The sequence below is a fragment of the Osmerus eperlanus genome, chromosome 9, assembly GCF_963692335.1.
Source record: "Osmerus eperlanus chromosome 9, fOsmEpe2.1, whole genome shotgun sequence".
In the NCBI taxonomy this organism is placed as follows: Eukaryota; Metazoa; Chordata; class Actinopteri; order Osmeriformes; family Osmeridae; genus Osmerus; species Osmerus eperlanus.
In genome coordinates, this window is record NC_085026.1 from 12,659,669 (window position 1) to 12,676,593 (window position 16,925).

A 16,925-nucleotide genomic window follows, 5' to 3' on the forward strand; every position below is an offset into this window, starting at 1 on the left:
ATGATATGCTAGACTGTTGCCAACTTGGTAAAGGGCGGATGGCTTTGTGCTTGTCTCCTAGTGTAAGAAGGAGGGGGCTGTCCTTAACGCGTGTTTGTGATGTTGTGGCTGCCCCAATCAGCCTTCTATTTTGTGGTGTATGTCACTATTGATATATCTGATTAGTCAGACTTTGGATCCATAAAAAGTGTTATCCTAATATACAGTTTTACAATATGGTTGTTTTGGTAGACCATGTCAATGCTTGGTTTTTGGCATTGATGAACCAAAGATATTAGCTGAAAGGATACATGTTTGGATGAATTATAGCCTATGTGTTGATGATGAGACACGTGAGATGATAAAAGATCAAACTCATTTCACCTTGGCAAAAGTCCCGATAATTGCCCTGTCACTTTCCCCAGTACCAAGGGGTATCTCGACCAAATTAGAATTGATAAAACTCTTTCAAGCAATTGGACCAAACCCCATGGCATTTAGAATAATTAATTGGTGCTCCACAATCTATTTCTGTTTTTGATTAAGTTTTTGTTAGAGAGACTGTGCAACATTATTTTTCCAAGATTGACCAAGAGCTGTCAAACCATCTTTACATCACAGCAAAACAGCCCACAATCAAACAATTTACCCTTTCACGAGAGCTAACAAGCAGCTTTAAAGATTATTTTGATTCCTGTAAATTAAGTCTATTCTTGTAAATTTTTTAAGCTTAGTCTGGCCGGCAGCATGGTTTACCTGACCTGGTGGAGGTATTTTCCACAGACACTCCAACAAGCAAAATAACTCACAAATAGATATAGATATTTTTTTTGTAATCCTGGACAGTGACCGATCACCCTGCCTGTCCCAGGGCTCTCCAGTGAAGGGATGTCCTTGAAGTCATAGTGGGGCTTGGCTGGCCCAGCCTGGCCGGCAGCCTCAATGTGACATGAATGCTAAATTCCACAGATCAGAGGATGAAATACAAATTAACACACAAAATGAAACTGACTCCTTACAACAGAGAATTTCCTTCAGGCAGACACACACATTAAATGAACCATTGTTGTATTGTGCAAATCAGAAAAACACTGTGAATCAGTAGTACTGCGAGTGTCAGAGACAATGTTAAAGATGTTGCATTTAATTCAAAGACATAGTGTATTTGACATTTTCATGTACAATTTGCAATGTGAGGACCATTCATGGGTCCAGATGGTACCTTTACAGAGGGTTCTTTAGTTGGTACAAAATAGTACTAGTACACCTTTTTAGATTATATTCTGTGCCCACCTCCCATTCCTTTCTGCCTGTAATTTCTAAATATTTATTTCATTCAGCAGTCACTTATTGAAATGGATAAACATAATCATTTCCATCTGTAATTAAAGATCAAAGCCATTTTGAAAATGTCATAACCTGTAAGGATGGACTAAATATAATGTATTCTCTGTAATATTTTTGTTTAATTCACATTGCCAGGGACGCTGCAATGCAGTCCCAAGGACATCATTTCAGCCACAAAAGCCATTTTCTTCCAGCAAGAAGAATCAAGGCGTTATGACATCACACTCCACCTCCACCCATACAAAGATGAAATCACTCACAAATGAACGAGAAGTACAGAGCATGGGCCATGACTCAACCCATGATGGCGTGTGTGTGAGCCGAGTCATCACTGACAGTGAGCCAATGAATGACCACTCTCAGACAGGAAGCCAAGAAAGAGAATGGAGGACATACTGAAAGAACAAGCAGGAAAACATTTAGAACAGCAGAAAGAAACAGAGACGGTGAGAGGAAAGATGAAGAATAGTGAGTCAATAGGGGGGAAAAGAAGAGGGAGAGTGAAAGAGGAGAAACACACTGTAATTTGGTGTCTCAGCTGCCGGTCATGATGGAGAGCCAGAGTACTGGAGGAGGGGCAGGGAGAAATAGGGGTCAATTAAATCAAATAAAGGGTCTCTAAGGGCGAGTAAGAACCGACTTGTGTAATTTCATGCCTGACAGATTGCTGACTTCTGATTCCTTCTTTTCTTACTGGTTTTCCTTTATGCCACTTTATTCAATTATTTCTTATGTTTTTTTGTCATTATTTCTCTTTTGATTTCTTTCTATGTATTTTCTTTTTTCCGGTCTTTCTATCTTTCTGAAATTAGATTCCATTTTCATCAAGATTTCACTTTCCAGGATGCAGTGTCTGCTTCTGCCTGACTGTTTATTAGAGAGTAGAAGGGCCTGTATAACTGCATTCATTTTAACCTTGAGGTACTTTCACAGTGAGCAGATCTAATCCATGGGCTTCATATTTTTGTTTACCAGTCATGGGAAGACAGCATGATTTTTTGTGTGTTATGCAACTGAGATCATTATTATAATGAGAAGGGGAGCCTAAGAATGGAAAAATAATGAAAGCACTGCAGTGACTTAGACGTGTCCTTGATTGAACAAACCACAACAAGCAAGTGTTCAGCTGTGGAAGTGAGACTTGTCAATCAAACCTAGTAAGACATTTTGTAACAGCTTCAAAAGTCCTAATTGCAATCTCTTCACCAAACTCATTCACTCAAATCAATAATCATATTCATAGAAGGCAGGTTGGTACATATCTGTATGTACATTTCAGCCCTCAAAACAATCTTGTGTACAGATATTAAGGATACAGCAGCAGCCATAACCTCACAAACATACAAACGCACACACATGCACACACACAAACACAAATTCATGCAACACTTCTGAAAGATACTACCTCTCATTAAGGGAAGGTCATTCAAAGTCTACCAGCAGTCTCATCACCTGCTGTGTGTGGCTTCAGACTGCTGTAATAACAATCACTCAAATTTCTCACATGCACTCACAAACCAAGCATTCAAAGTTTGAACCCAATTTCATGTTGGATGACCAATTCCCCCACATTTCTTTTTCCACAATATCTAAATGGACTCCGACTTTGCTTTCCTTGGAGTGAATGAATGCAGAATTATGGGTTGCTTCTGGAAATGGGTGTCACATGAACTCGGCTTGGATTGAGCCCTCAGCCTGTCCACTAAGGGTCCACACCAGAGTTCCCCTGACTCTGCCAGAGCCTGGACATGTCCTATTGAACCATTAAGTCCCTGAGTGCTTATGGGAGTTCCTTCCTTGAGTTGAGTCCCTCAGTCCTAAATGGGATCCTGTGGAGGTATATTTCCCTGCAGTCCATCCAGATACAGCCTTTGTGGGACTAGAAATCCCAAACTTTAACATAACAGATCAGGTTCTTTTGGATTAAGGGTAGTCAACCATCAACCAATAGTTGATGTTTGACCAGGATGAAGATATTTAGTTTTGTTGTTAAGGAAGAATTGGTAAGTATCTGTGCATTTTACCCACAACTGTTGTCTTTATAAGCATTGTATTATGATTAGTGAACATTCATTACAGAATGTAGAAGACCATTTAGCCACCAATAACAGCCTTGGGCATCACAGTACTCAGACCCTGACTAGAAGATTAGGGTTTTGTTGTTGTGGGGAAATATGCCTTTATGCTGAATTATTCAGCAAGAGCGAACACGTTTCTGGCATTTGGTGTCTAGCTGTTCATAGAATAAATGCAGGCACATTCTGGTGCTACCGCTTGACAACGCAAATGTTTCAGCTCAAATTAGCTTCATTGTCATGAATGCTTGGCAACAAAATAATGTTCTCATAAATAAACACTCTTTCCTTGAATTGTGTTGCATCATTTCAAACCATTTCAGTCAAGTCACCCATAGATTAATACTATCCTACTGGCTGTAATGACATGTTGTTCTGGACTATAATCTGTTAAATATCCTTTAGTCTCTTTGAGCCATTGCTGTATATTTGAACCAAATCAAATCAAATATAATTTCTATACCATTTTATACAAGCGATGGCTTCACATACTGCCCATAGAATTACACCTAAACTAACCTAAAACCCTCAAAGAAGATAGGGGGAAAATGGAACAAACCTTGGGAGTAGCAATTCAGTGAGTGATCCACTCCTCCATAGACAGTTGGTAATACAGAGAGATACAGACCATAGACTGAATACAATTCTCCAATAAACATTTGAATGAAAATTTTATTCTGTTTATCCTCAATATCCTAAATATCTAACTGTCCATTTCTTTAGTAGGTTCAGCATCTTGTTGCAGACACTTTTTATTTTGGGATCTGTCAAGCTTAGCATGTGTGAATAAACTCCAGAGGAAAAGCAATGGGTCTATGTTTGGCAGGAGTGGGGGAATCTGAATAGTAGATGCACAATTCCAAGACAACGCTGCATGCTTAATAAGTTCACACAAGAATGTGCTATGTTGAAATAATCACACAACCACTGATCAAAAATGGCTCTAAGAAGTAATGACCAGGTTTTTTTTAGAAGATCTTCTTACTTGTTATCTTACCCCCCATGTACAGTGTTGGGATTATTTGAGGCATGCCTATTAACTGGTTACCTATTATCTGATATGATTCTTTATTAGAAAGCCCCTTCTTTCTAAGCACGCCAATAAATTATCTGTTAAAAACAGGTGCCAGAAGATTTATGTGTGAAATTATGTTTATGTTCTCAGAGAGATGAAAGCATGTTGTACATCACTGTCATGTCCCTAAATTTCCTTCAACCTTGTCTAGGATACCAGGATGTAGAAAACCCATCCAGCCAAGAGATGGGAAGCTTTGTCACACCTGTTGGTGCCAAACTCCTTATTTGCCTCTTTCTGGCTCTCACCTCTTCTGACAGACTAAACATGTCAGCCAGTTATTTTTAGAAATGTAGTTTCCTGCATACACACATGGTGTTAACTGGCTAGTACCAACCAGAGCTTATCGCTGCTTCCGCTGTCAGTGTAGAAGTGGTAAAGTACTACTGTGCCAGAAATGTGACTAAAATGTGCCATTGTCTAACCTGAAACACACACACTCTCTCTCACTCTCTCCCACAGACACATATCTCACACTGTACTGTACAGTGGGAGTACTTGTGAGGGTATTGGCCCAGCATGTGAGAGCCTACTGGGTAAATGGATTCCCTTAGAACCAGGGCTAATTAAGCCAGATCATAATGAGGGATCCAAGGAGCAGTCTAAGCAGGGCGGCAGACAGACTGATGATAAGACGTATAATGGTTTAATACAGCCCTGCAGTTTAGCAATTGATGCTTTCAGGACATTTAAGTCATTAAGTTTTTGTCAAAACTAATCTTATAACTGACTGACATGAATACATTGCAACTGTCGAGCTGCATGCAGAGTAATGTGTGTTTGTTTGTGTATTTATGTATGTGTCCTATCAACCACCAAATATGACATGAATATAATATTTTCTTAATGTCTTGAAGGGACAACACAAACAGGAAAGTGCAATCACAAACCAGGGATGAGCGTTTTCCCTTTAGCACTTCCGAGTATTATACGTCTGGATTCCAGATTTTTCTGTGTCCTGGCTTTCATACGGTGACGCACGCCTGACCCCTTAAGACTGCAGTGGTGGTCTCCAGCTGGTCATTCCATCTCTGTGTGCTGCAGCCAGCACTAATGAGGCAGGAGACTGGGGTCTAAAAACAGCAGCACGCCACAGCGGCAGCCCCCTTCACCTCACTCAGAGACAAGAGGAGAACGTCTCTCACTGAGCGGCCGAGTGATGATAAAAGTACACCACTGTTTACACACCACACCCATGGAAATAACCCACTGTACCCACTTAATTTACTGTTGACACTGAGTAAGCTTACAGTCCCTTTCTTAAACGCCACGGATGTAAACAGCGTAACAAAGCGTAATTGCAGTTCAACAGTAGCTACACACTGGAAAGAACTGCCTCGGAAAGCTGGTTCTTAGGAGAAAGGACAGCGCATGTGCTCAAGGCTGTAACAGTCTGTGCTGTCCAGGAGCCTTGAGGTCTGTGGGCTATTTTTGCTCAGGGACAATTTCTCTTGTGAATGCTAATAAATACTATAAGTGGTTCAGAGCAACTGGTGTTTATGTGACTGTTTCAGGTAGTCTACGCCCTGCTGTCATAGCCTTTAACACTTTTAATGAGGTGACATATGTCCATTCTGAGGTGATAAACAAGAAAATGAGCTGATAAGAGTGTCACAGAGTTGCACTTGGCACCTGGGAGTAGATGTTCACACGGATGACAGTATTTCTCTGGGTGTAAAATCCTTTTGCACTGGAAAAAACTGTTAACTAGTTGCAATCTGAAGCAAAGCGCAAACATAAAAGCTTCTCTATGTAATGTCCAGGTTTTTCCATCATTCATAACTTGCGAGTTCCCCATTAAGCCATAACCTGTCAACAAAGCTCCATCTATTCTAGCGTAGTGACGCTGACGTATTGGATCTGTCTGGAAATAGCCCGTTCTGAGGCCCCTAGCTGTTGGTCGGCTCCCTGGGGCGGTGTGCTTTAAACAGAGCACTGCAGGGAACTAACGCTCTCATAACCTCTACCTACCTACGCCTACAATGAGCCACAGTAAGAGTTGATACACTGGCTAATTAATACTGGCACAAGGTCTGATACTGGAGGTTTTAGCTACATCAAGAGCAAAGAAAGGCATATGTCCATACAGAAAGGGGCTTGAAGAAACATGTCACTAGAAACACCTCCCCAGACTAGGAACTGTGGACCACCAACAAAGACGTAAACAAGTACAATGGGGCTTGGAGAAAGGGATATCTGAAATATGCTGCAGAACGCCTCTCATGTACTGTAGGCCACCAACAAAGATGTAAACAATGAAGCAAATGGATTCAGTTTTTCTTTTTACATGTAAAAAGGCTTTCACTTGTTTTGTCATCTTTTTATCTTGTTTAAAGAGAATGGGTCAACATAAAACAAGCTGTCGGAGACTTTTAGGTTGAAGAAAAAAACAGTTTGGATATTGAATTTACTGGAAGTATTTGTCTCTGTTTGATCTAAGAGAGGTGAGATAAGAAGCTTTTATCCAATATCTGTTTATGTAATCCTAAAAGTACCACAAATGACAGATAAACACAGTGATTTGTCGTAGTATCTTGGCTGTGTTATAAAGATTATTGTTTCAAATGATCAGAAACACTTTTTTGTTCCATACATATTTTATCATCTACAGTACACACAGTGAGGTTTCCTTTCTTGTTGTGGCTAACACACTCCAGATTGACCTGTTTCATTACAATGTTGGCCTAAATGTGGACAAAGAGTATAGAAGAACGATATAAATAGTCATAAGTCAATATAACTTATTTGATGTGTGTGCATCAAGCAGATGTATTTTTCAGCATTCCAAAAGTCACAACAAGCAGAATCAGAACAACACAGACTGAGAGGCTGATGTCACAATCACATGAATCATCTCTGACAGAAAACAAATTCACATTAGATTAAATGGGTGGGGGTGGGGTGGTTGAGTGGCTGTGTCTTTGGCTCCTGGGTCTGAATTAGGATTGTGGTTGGGTTGCACTCTGGCTCATCAGCTGACTAATCACCAGTTGTTGTTTTCCAGAAGGTGAGCAGGGCAAATAAAAAGCACATTTTGTGCTTCAATTGCCTTAATTGTTTCTCCATTACTGTTGCTTATTTTAGGATGATTAGCATTCTCATGGGATGCTCAATAATTTCCTGTCTATTCTTAAAATTTGTTACTCATTTATTCGATTTACTGCTGCAAAACAGGCCTTTTGTTGTGTGAAATGTTGATGAGAAACCCAAGACAATCAGGGTTTTAAGGATTATTCCTATTTACACGGCAGAACCATGACAGGAGGTTTCTCCCTGGTGTCCAGTTTGTACATTGTGTTAGTATTGTCTCATGGCAGAGACTTGTTACATAACAGTAGTAGAGTATGTCTCTTTATATTCTGTACAGTACATCGGCCTGTTCAACATACTGCTCCACAAACCCACAATAGATCTGGGTGTCTGTTTCTGCCAGGAAAACCCAGTTACGGGTTACCATCTGTGGGAGATGGCATCCATTTGTTATCGAAACGTGACCCTGGGCTAAAGAGGATGATGATGAGGAGGAGGGGGAGCAGAAGGAGGAGAAGGAAGAAGAGGAGAAAGAGGAGGAGAAGGAGGAAGTGAAAGAGGAGGTGGGGAGGACAAAAAGGCACAATTATTTTCATTCTCCCTCTCTCTTGTCTTCTCCCGCTGTTATAGATGGAGGCAGCTGGCTGTGGAGGCTGGTCTGGGTTCAGGCCAGTCTGGATGAAAGACCTGGGCCCAAATCAAACCATCCCCTTACAAAGGTGTCAGATCAGCGCCGGGCCAGACACCCCCCCCCCTCACCCCCCCAACCAACCCCCCCCCCCCCCCCCCCCGAGAGAAGATGGCAGGCTAAAACAGGGCTGCAGTGATGCTATGCTCCAATTATTCAGTGCAACTCTGATGGAGGCAAGCTTCAAGGGGGATTCATTGTCCTCATGAAGGACTCATGTTTTGTCATTCCAATTTGTCCAGCAACACCATCAAATTGTAACTGATATGCTGTTACACCGGCATTAAGACCATCGCTACACCCCACGAAGCTGGGCCAGGTGCTCAGCAGAGTGGTGCTGACAAGGAGCCTTATAAGGTGAGGTGACTAGAAAGCAACGCAAGTGGCAGTCCTTCTTGCCTTGCTGAGGTACCATTACATAGACACTTCATTTAGCATCCCAATGCTCCTCACTGAATGGTGGAACAATAGCAGCAGCACACACAGTCCCGAAAATATAAAAATGAGTTTTCATAAATTATGGGGAAAATATGGAGAGAATTGTCTTTGTTGAGGTTCCCATGTCGTGGTAGTGAGTCATAAGCATGTATTTTTGTGTGAGTGTTCGAGACAGTGAGTGGGTGTAGGGGCTGGGGGAAGGAGGTTTGCGTGCGCATGTCGTGCTTGCGTGTGTGTTGGTGATGGAGGAGGGGGCGATGGTTGGTGTTCCCCAAGACTGTTGTCTCCATTGAATTTCACAGCTTCCAGTTGGTTGTTGCTACGATACGTCCCCCAGTCTGGTGATGGCAGGAAGAAGAATACTCCCTCAGCAGGCACAAGCAACACAGACTTGTCACACTGATCCTGGGAAAAACACTCCACACATTCAGTTTCAACTTAACATGCACTGATCAGAATGATTGGAGTGTATTTTTTATGAAGCAACACATTTCCCTGTATCTGTCAGTTTCTTCTGTTTGCTGAACAGTCACAAACATTTGTTACATTTTTCAGTTGAGACCAACATAATGGTTGCTTATCCCTGCTTGTGATTTCATATTTGGGTAACATTTCAATCTTGTGTAAATCCCAAAAGAGTAATAAGATATTTCAATGCCTCTTTATTTTCCAGAAAATGGTTAAACCCCCATACCCAAAGTAGCTTTGACAAAATATATGATATTTAACTAAAAGGAAATAACAGACGTATTCCCCCTGCTATCAAAATATCTGTGCATGGCTTTGGGAAAGGTAAAGTTTAAAAGCTGGAATCCTCATTAAGATGGCAGCTCTGTGCTTCTGGTATGTCCAAATTGGCAGACAAACCGGTGAAACTTGGTCTAGACAGTGGTGTCATTAATACCAAACAGGAAGGGCTCTTATGGCAACCAAATACTGACCTGCAAATATGACACACAAAAAAGTGACAGGTCTAACTGACTTTAGATTCTATTTCTATAATGCTACATTTTTGTGACACAAACACATTTCTTCCGTGGTGTAAAGAATGTGCATTGAAGAATGGTGGCATTTTTCAATGTACTTCTTCCAGTCGATGTTTATCGTAGCAGCGTGAACAACAAGTGAGGGCATTGATATGAAATATCACCTCCTGACTTTAACTGTTGTCTGTAAAAGAATGTGTAAATCTGCTTAAATTACACCCTCACTGACACTGCTCCTAAGACACCCACTCTGTAACTTGCAGCTTTATGAGACTGATGACTTTTAGGGCAATCCCTCTTGCCTTCTCGGTTCTAGTGAACCGCATACCACCTGGGCCATGGCTTGGAATTACCTCTTGGCTGCGATGCCATACCTCAACTCCTGACACAATTGTCAGAGTGATTTATCAAACCCAAAATGGTTGCACTCCTGCCCCTAAAGTGAAACTGTCAATTTGCCAAACAGGCTAGGGGCCTTCTTTTTCTGAGAAAACATTTAAGATGGACAACTTAACAACAACCTCCCACAATCACATTCGTCAAGTGGGTTGGAAAATGAAAAAGTTATAAATGGTCATGACAATGTTTGAGCTGGAAGGGGAACTTTAAGAACATTGGGAAAGTTTCTGTTCTCAATGGCAGGTCTGTTTATAAAGAGCCGCAAGCAAGCTAAGGAGACATTGATGAAAAGCTCTGTAGTTTAGGGCTGAGTCAGGGCAATTTAACAGAACTCTTGTCTGGTTGGGATGGTTTGCCTTTGTGCCTATTATAGACAGCTGGCTAAGAACTACTTCCCCTTCTGGATGTTGTTAGAAATGTAATGAAATTAATGGGGCAATAAATAATTCTTAACATAGAACAACTGCATGTGTCGCATAATATATCGTATTTACTCAACCTCATCCACATGACTTGGGCAAAAAAAGGGAAATTCAGTTCTCACTGGTCAAAGATTAATCTCCATCTTAATACAAATGTTTCAATGTCATCCTAAACTCCACATTTATGTTTTAACAATGCCGCAAAGTGACATAAAGCTTTGTTATCTGAGCTCTCCACAGACATCTCCCAGCTTCTAAAATAGGATAGTGGAGGTGAGGAGGGACGAAGTAGGCCAAGGACTTGAACACTAAATAGACTCACATATGGCCTGGATCATCTTGAGCCTTCGAGAAAAAGAGAATAGAGTGCAATAGAAATGAACAGAGAAAGTGTGAAAGAGAAGGAGAGGGGGTCAAAGGAATCAAAGCGAAGCACAGGGGGGAGAAAGAAAATGAAAAAAATAAAAATTACTTAAATAACAAAAAATAACATAAAAGAGGGCGGGGGAGGGCATACTGGCAAGAAAATTAGGTTAATTAAGATCTTCGAAGTTATCCTGGACTGGTCTCCTTGGTGTGTGGAAGTTAGAACTACAAGGTCTCATGATGAAATGTGTGATTCCATGAAAAGGAAAAACTGTGTTTAACCCGTTAAGGAGTAGCGTCACACATATGTGATTCTGAACATTCCAACCGACTATTTTCCGATAGACAAAAACTATATGACAAACGCTATAGTATGGCTTCAAAATTTACAATTAGGAGGCTAACAAGTAACACTAGCAGGTAGTAGCATTGCTACGAGTATTATGCTAGGTTGCTAGGTAACGGAAGCTAACTAAAACTAGCTAGCTTCCGTTTTGGAAAAATAACTCACTCCTTATGGGCTAAGAAGCACAGGGTAAGAGTTAGTCATTATCCGGTCACTGGTGGGTCATTAAAAAAACAAGAGCTAATGATTGCACAGAATGTATTCTTCAGAAGGGCTTCTTTGTATATTTAGTTACATGCCCTTGTCACCACCCTTTGGTGATCTTGTGCTACTGCACATGCTCAGTGAAATAACTTACCTGAACCCTCAACAGGGGAGAAGGGTCCAACTGCAGACCTCTCAACAGGGGTATAACAGACAGTCACAAACAGAAAGGTTCAAAACAACAGCCCATTTTTATTTGTTTTCAACACAAGACAATCAAAAAAAAGTTTTTCAGTTTGGCGGCAGACAGATATATGATGACAGCTTATCAGGTGGTTTACCTTGAATAAACATATAACATAAAAGACAGTTGTAAAATATTGATGACAAAATAAGAAAATCCATAAATTTCTTTTGTGGGACTAGAGGTCTCACCAGTTCTCTTAATCAGGTTCTCATGAAGTCACTCCACTCAACCACTGAACCATATAAAAACAAATCATATCAATCCATAAGTTCTATATGGCCATAGCTTAACTTGGCCTCAGTTCAACTGCTGTCAAACACTTGAAATGGGAATATTGAAAAAGACTGGGGGACAGTAACCATGAAATTCAAACACAAAAAAGACAACTGACAGTTACAGTGTACAGAGACACGACAGGGAAAATTATTCTTCTTCATCCATGTAGATGACATGGCAAGGACCATACAAGGTTGTCAGCGACTAAAAAATGACCTGTAATTCACTCAGCTCCAAATTATTTACACCCAGACTATCCTGATATGGTTGGAGACCACCACCAGAGCAACCAAAAGAGCAGAAGGTCTAAGAGGAGACAGGGAGTTGGCTCTACAAGCAGTTGCAACGAATGCTTATTATAAGCACGGTTCTTAAACCTCCCGATGGGTTGTGGGGACACAGGTTCTAGTAGCAAAGAGGGAACATTGAGTGAAAACATGTCAGAAACAGAGGAAGAACTAAGGTGGAGGGAAGATAAAAGAAAGCAAACTCGTGGCACATCATCAGCCAATAATTAAAGCAAAAAGTTCAGTCATTGGAAGAGGCAATAGGTTTGTAGTAAGGCGTCAACAGGAGATGTCGTTATTCACACAAATGTCTGGTACATAGTAAATCCCTATGAAGGGGTGATGTTGCAGTTGCCTAAAAACAAGGAGCCACACAATCCTCACGGTAGGGAAATCTGGAGTTTTCTACAGCCCACTCAAAACATGAACACGTGTCTGTATTCAACTAGCAGGCAGGTTCAGCACAACAGCAGCACACAAGGGAGGATAACTCAGTCACACTACAGTTGGTAATATACAGAGGCAGCACTTTATTTGTAGGAGCTACCTAATGATAATCAATTGACCATTAGCAAGCAACAAAAAAACTGCCCTCATATTTATGGTTTTGCAACATTCACATATTTAGTTATTTACTGATCTTTTGAGTCACTGTAGAGGCCCGTGAAGTAAAGTGCTGCCTCGACAAACAACAACCAAATCTCACATGCTTTAATGTATCATACAGGGCACACTTCAAACAATATAATTCTGTTAGCCAGTTTTCTTCATCCACTGATACAGAGTGAGTTACATTTGCCCCCGAGCGGCCCTCAGTCAGGCTCCATCATTGAGAACCCCAAAGCCAACTATTTTTTCCCAGTGGTGTGGTGCTTTGGAGTTGGGGGTGTGTCAGAAGGTGACGGCAAACAACCAATCTGAAATGCTATACAAGTTGCAATGACTGTAAAGTCAATGTCGCGATGCAAATATAGATCATAACTGAAAATGTGAAGATTATGTGCACACATGTAGCCAGTCATGTTTACACACAACCTTTTCAAGTCTGTATAGAAGGATTGTTATTTTACTTTAACAAAAACTCTGTCTGAAAGGTTCGTCCTTTTTCTGTTGAGTCCCATCAGTTTGCTGGAGCAAGCAAACACCTTTGAGAACTCACTCACTATATGGTACTATGGGTGGACCACAAGAGAATGAACCAAGCGTGTAGTTGGATGATTATGGAGTAGATCTAGCAGTAGAGTTAGTCTGATGGGCCTAACACATCTACTCAAGATAATCTGTCAAGCTGGGATGTGAGATCCCAGAAGTATTCATCGCTACAGGGGACACGAAAGACTCCGCGTGTCGTTAACTTCATATCAATGTGATGAAACAAGCTTCTTTTAGTGAGTTACATTGGCAGAAAGAGTGTGAGGAAGGGTGGGAGAGAGGTTTAATTGGTATAGAAGAGGGATGTAAGGGTCCTCTATTTCCTTGTAATGGAGTTGGGTTTACATTTGGCCTGGCTGGTGGATTGCTGTTTGCAATGAGGTGATGATGGGTCTCCATGGTAACACAGTCCACAGGCAAAGGCCTAGTAATGGAAGAGAAAGACACAAAGGAATCATGACTAACAGCAACAAGGTTGGAACTACTTTTTTAGAATGGTGACATGCTGGCACAGACATGAACTGCTAAATTCAGCTCTCTCAAACAGGAAATACATTCTCATTTGTGGAGAACCACCAGGGTAGGAGATAGTGTTCCCAATGACTCAACACATAATTACACTGTTTTGTCTAGCTTGACTTACATGGAGTGGAAAAGAAGGGCGACTTGCTAGGGCTACTTCCGTTTGACACCACCAATGTCTTCATCCTTCAGTGTAAACTTCTTCCTCAGAGCCTCAGAGATTAGGGAAGCAGAGTTTTCCTCTCTCAGCGATGTACAGCCTCTGTTGTATCTACAACAACCACGACAGGTTAGAGGAGGGCCCCTTGACAATATATGTTGTGTAACATATATTGTAACCGTATTATTTTCAGTGTGAGACAACAATTGATTCTTTGAAAATATAATATATATAATTTGTCTAGCTCGAATTTCCCGACCTGTCTTTCTTAACCTTACCTGTCCTTGCTCATCTTCATTCGGTTCATGTCTTTCAGGATGTCCATGACATCAGCAAAGCTGGTGGACTTGGAGAGGGACACCGTGTCCTCCTCTGCCTCCCGGAACTCCATGCTGGGGCGGTCAAGGTCGAACGTGGCTGAGGCGGTCATGGACACTGGTGGTAGGGGGTCGGGCACCAGCTCCGATACGACGGACACCACATCATCTTCCTCCTCGTCGTCTTCCTCTTCCTCCTCGGTGACATCACTGATGACGAAGGAAGCTGCAGCAGTGGCGGCAGGCTGGTATGGTGCCGTCTCGAAGGGCGCCAAGGAGAAACTCATACTAGTGTCGTCAGGGGAGAGCAGGTCAGGGGTCATGGGGTTGGAGCCTAGGAGAGACCAAAAAAGTGGTTACAGACAGACGTATTACTGTTATCATTAAGCAGTAGTTATCACAGACCGTGTATTACTCATTGCAGCTCATTGAGGTCTCTTTCCCTAAATAAACCTCAGAATTAGGACAGGACCTAGAAGGGACAGGGCAGACTGGCTTAATCAAGTCATCTGAAGTACAGTGTTCTTGTTATCCTACTGTTTCTCAAATCAGAGTCTGCGACAAGGGCAGGTCCATGTTTAGCATTCTCACTGCCATAGCCAGTATGTAGGCCTGAATACTAAGTTAAAAATAACAAGAAAATAAAAGGCAGGCTGGTTCTCCAATTATGTGCCTGCTGACAATCAGGCATCTGATCTGATCTTAAATATCTATATTGTAAATAAGGTAACTGTGTGAAGGTAAAATATTTTTTTCTAAAACAAGGACATAGCTTACGCATACTGAGATTCCAAGAAACAGATCAATCTTCACCAAAATGCAAACATCAATAGGAACGTTCAAGAGAAACAGTTCAAGTAAAATTTGAAAATGCCTGTGTCTAGGAAACTGCTTCTCCTAGATATCCTAATGAAGAGAAAGCAGAGATTCTATAGACATAGTAACAGAGCGGTCTTCCTTTTTAATGAGACGAGGGAGGAAGGGCTGGCCCAATCCCTCACAAGCCTCTAGACACAGACTGGGGCCTCTCACCAGTGTCGTTGGAAACGATCTTGGCAATCTGGGAACGTAGCCTGCTGAGCTCGTCCTGCAAGGCCGTGGTTCTGTTCATGGCCGTCACTCCTGGCTTCCTCAGACCTTCCATCTTCTTGCTGCCCTCGCGGCGGAAGTTGGGCACGGAGGAGTTCCTGTGGAGCACCAGCAGGGGTGTTGGCCGCCACTCGTGCCTCAGGGGGCGCGAGTCACTCCTGGGGGGGGAGGGGGGGGGGGGTAATCGTCTATTATTCAAGCATTTGGAGATCTTATTCATAAGGCCCATTAGTGTTAGATTTTCAAATATGCTACTTTTATCCAAAGATGGATCCTCAAAAAAAAATACAACAGCTTACCGAACTCTGGCGTATGTCTCCTCCTCATCAGCTGCGATCCAGGCGATGTCTGCCAAGGTGGGCACCATGGGACCGTCCATGGGCCTCAGGGGGGGGAGGCCTGGAAGTTCCTGGAACACAACAGAAACAAGAACACTTTGTGCCACTGATAATACAATACCATTTCACAATTAAATCTGTTATTGTTTCGATGCTAGGCTAAGTTATGAATTGCAAGTATTGCACCTGGGTTGAGGCTATTTACCTGAAAGCATGCCCTGGGGCAGGGCTTAAGGGGCAAAGTGGAGCCGATTCTCCTCACCACACTTCGGGTGGATCCATGAGGCTTGTTCTGCCAAATAGGAATAACCTCCTGAATAGTTTGTGAAAGGAACATGCAGTTAGTCTTCCAACACCACTAGTCTTCAAACCTTGATTAGTGTAACTAAAGCACACTTTTGTTAGTACTTAGCCTTGATGCGAGTTAGTGTTGACAGATTGCATGCTTAAGTCTTTTAATTAAAAATGGGTCAAGAGACTTACGGCATCAGTTTCCATGGTCACACCTAACTGCTGCAGGCTGGAGCTCAGTGTGCTTTTAGTAAACAGTGGACATTTTGGACTATAGCTCTGAAGTTCAGTGTCCACAGTTAAGGCTTTAAAAAAGACAGTGCATAGATTAAGCAAACTCAACTGTTTAGCTAAGCTAGAAACCAAGAAGTCAAGTCACGTAACCACAATTGAACAATTCGCAATTAGATAACCTGCGTAAATGGCTAGACGTTCGTTTCATCGCATCAATCACAACAACTGACGAGGCTAGTTTACTATGGGTAGCTACGAGATAGGTGATCTACGTCAACTAACGTTAGCTGTTGATGAGCTAGCTCGACTAGCTAGGCTAAGAGGTCCAATCGGTCCTTTAATTGACCCTCACGAACACAAAAGCGTTATATTGCATTTTGTCTATCTCGTATTATGCAAATGCACAAAAAGTCACTAGCAAACTACTTCAACCAAATAATAATTTACCTAGAAGGATGCAATGTTCAGGATTGTTGGAGAAAATGCGGCTCTCCTTTTCGCCTTTCAGATTACGGTAAATGTTATCGTTCTATCAGGCCCAGAACAGGAGAGAACGTCGCTCCGCCTTACCTACCCTCTGATTGGTCAGAGTTTTACACATGCCTTTTCTCAAGCGTCAACAAATGTGACAGCACGCCGCGTGGCTGGAGCAGGCAG

General features: G+C 41.9%; 1 protein-coding gene across 2 annotated transcripts; it reads right to left on the minus strand.

The window, feature by feature from the left end:
- Nucleotides 1-11,587: 11,587 nt before the first annotated feature.
- Nucleotides 11,588-16,843, minus strand: mtfr1l (mitochondrial fission regulator 1-like). Of its 2 annotated transcripts, none has more exons than XM_062469330.1 (8): nt 16,716-16,843; nt 16,227-16,339; nt 15,949-16,035; nt 15,705-15,814; nt 15,349-15,563; nt 14,278-14,650; nt 13,961-14,110; nt 11,588-13,741 (listed from the first exon to the last, which is right to left on the minus strand). In XM_062469330.1, exons 2-7 carry the CDS (start codon nt 16,239-16,241, stop codon nt 13,993-13,995), a joined length of 918 nt encoding a protein of 305 aa, XP_062325314.1. In that variant the 5' UTR covers nt 16,242-16,339; nt 16,716-16,843; the 3' UTR covers nt 11,588-13,741; nt 13,961-13,992. The 2 variants fall into 2 exon arrangements, with proteins under 2 accessions (XP_062325314.1, XP_062325313.1); XM_062469329.1 differs by having other exon boundaries at nt 15,949-16,056.
- Between the last annotated feature and the right edge of the window lie 82 nt (nt 16,844-16,925).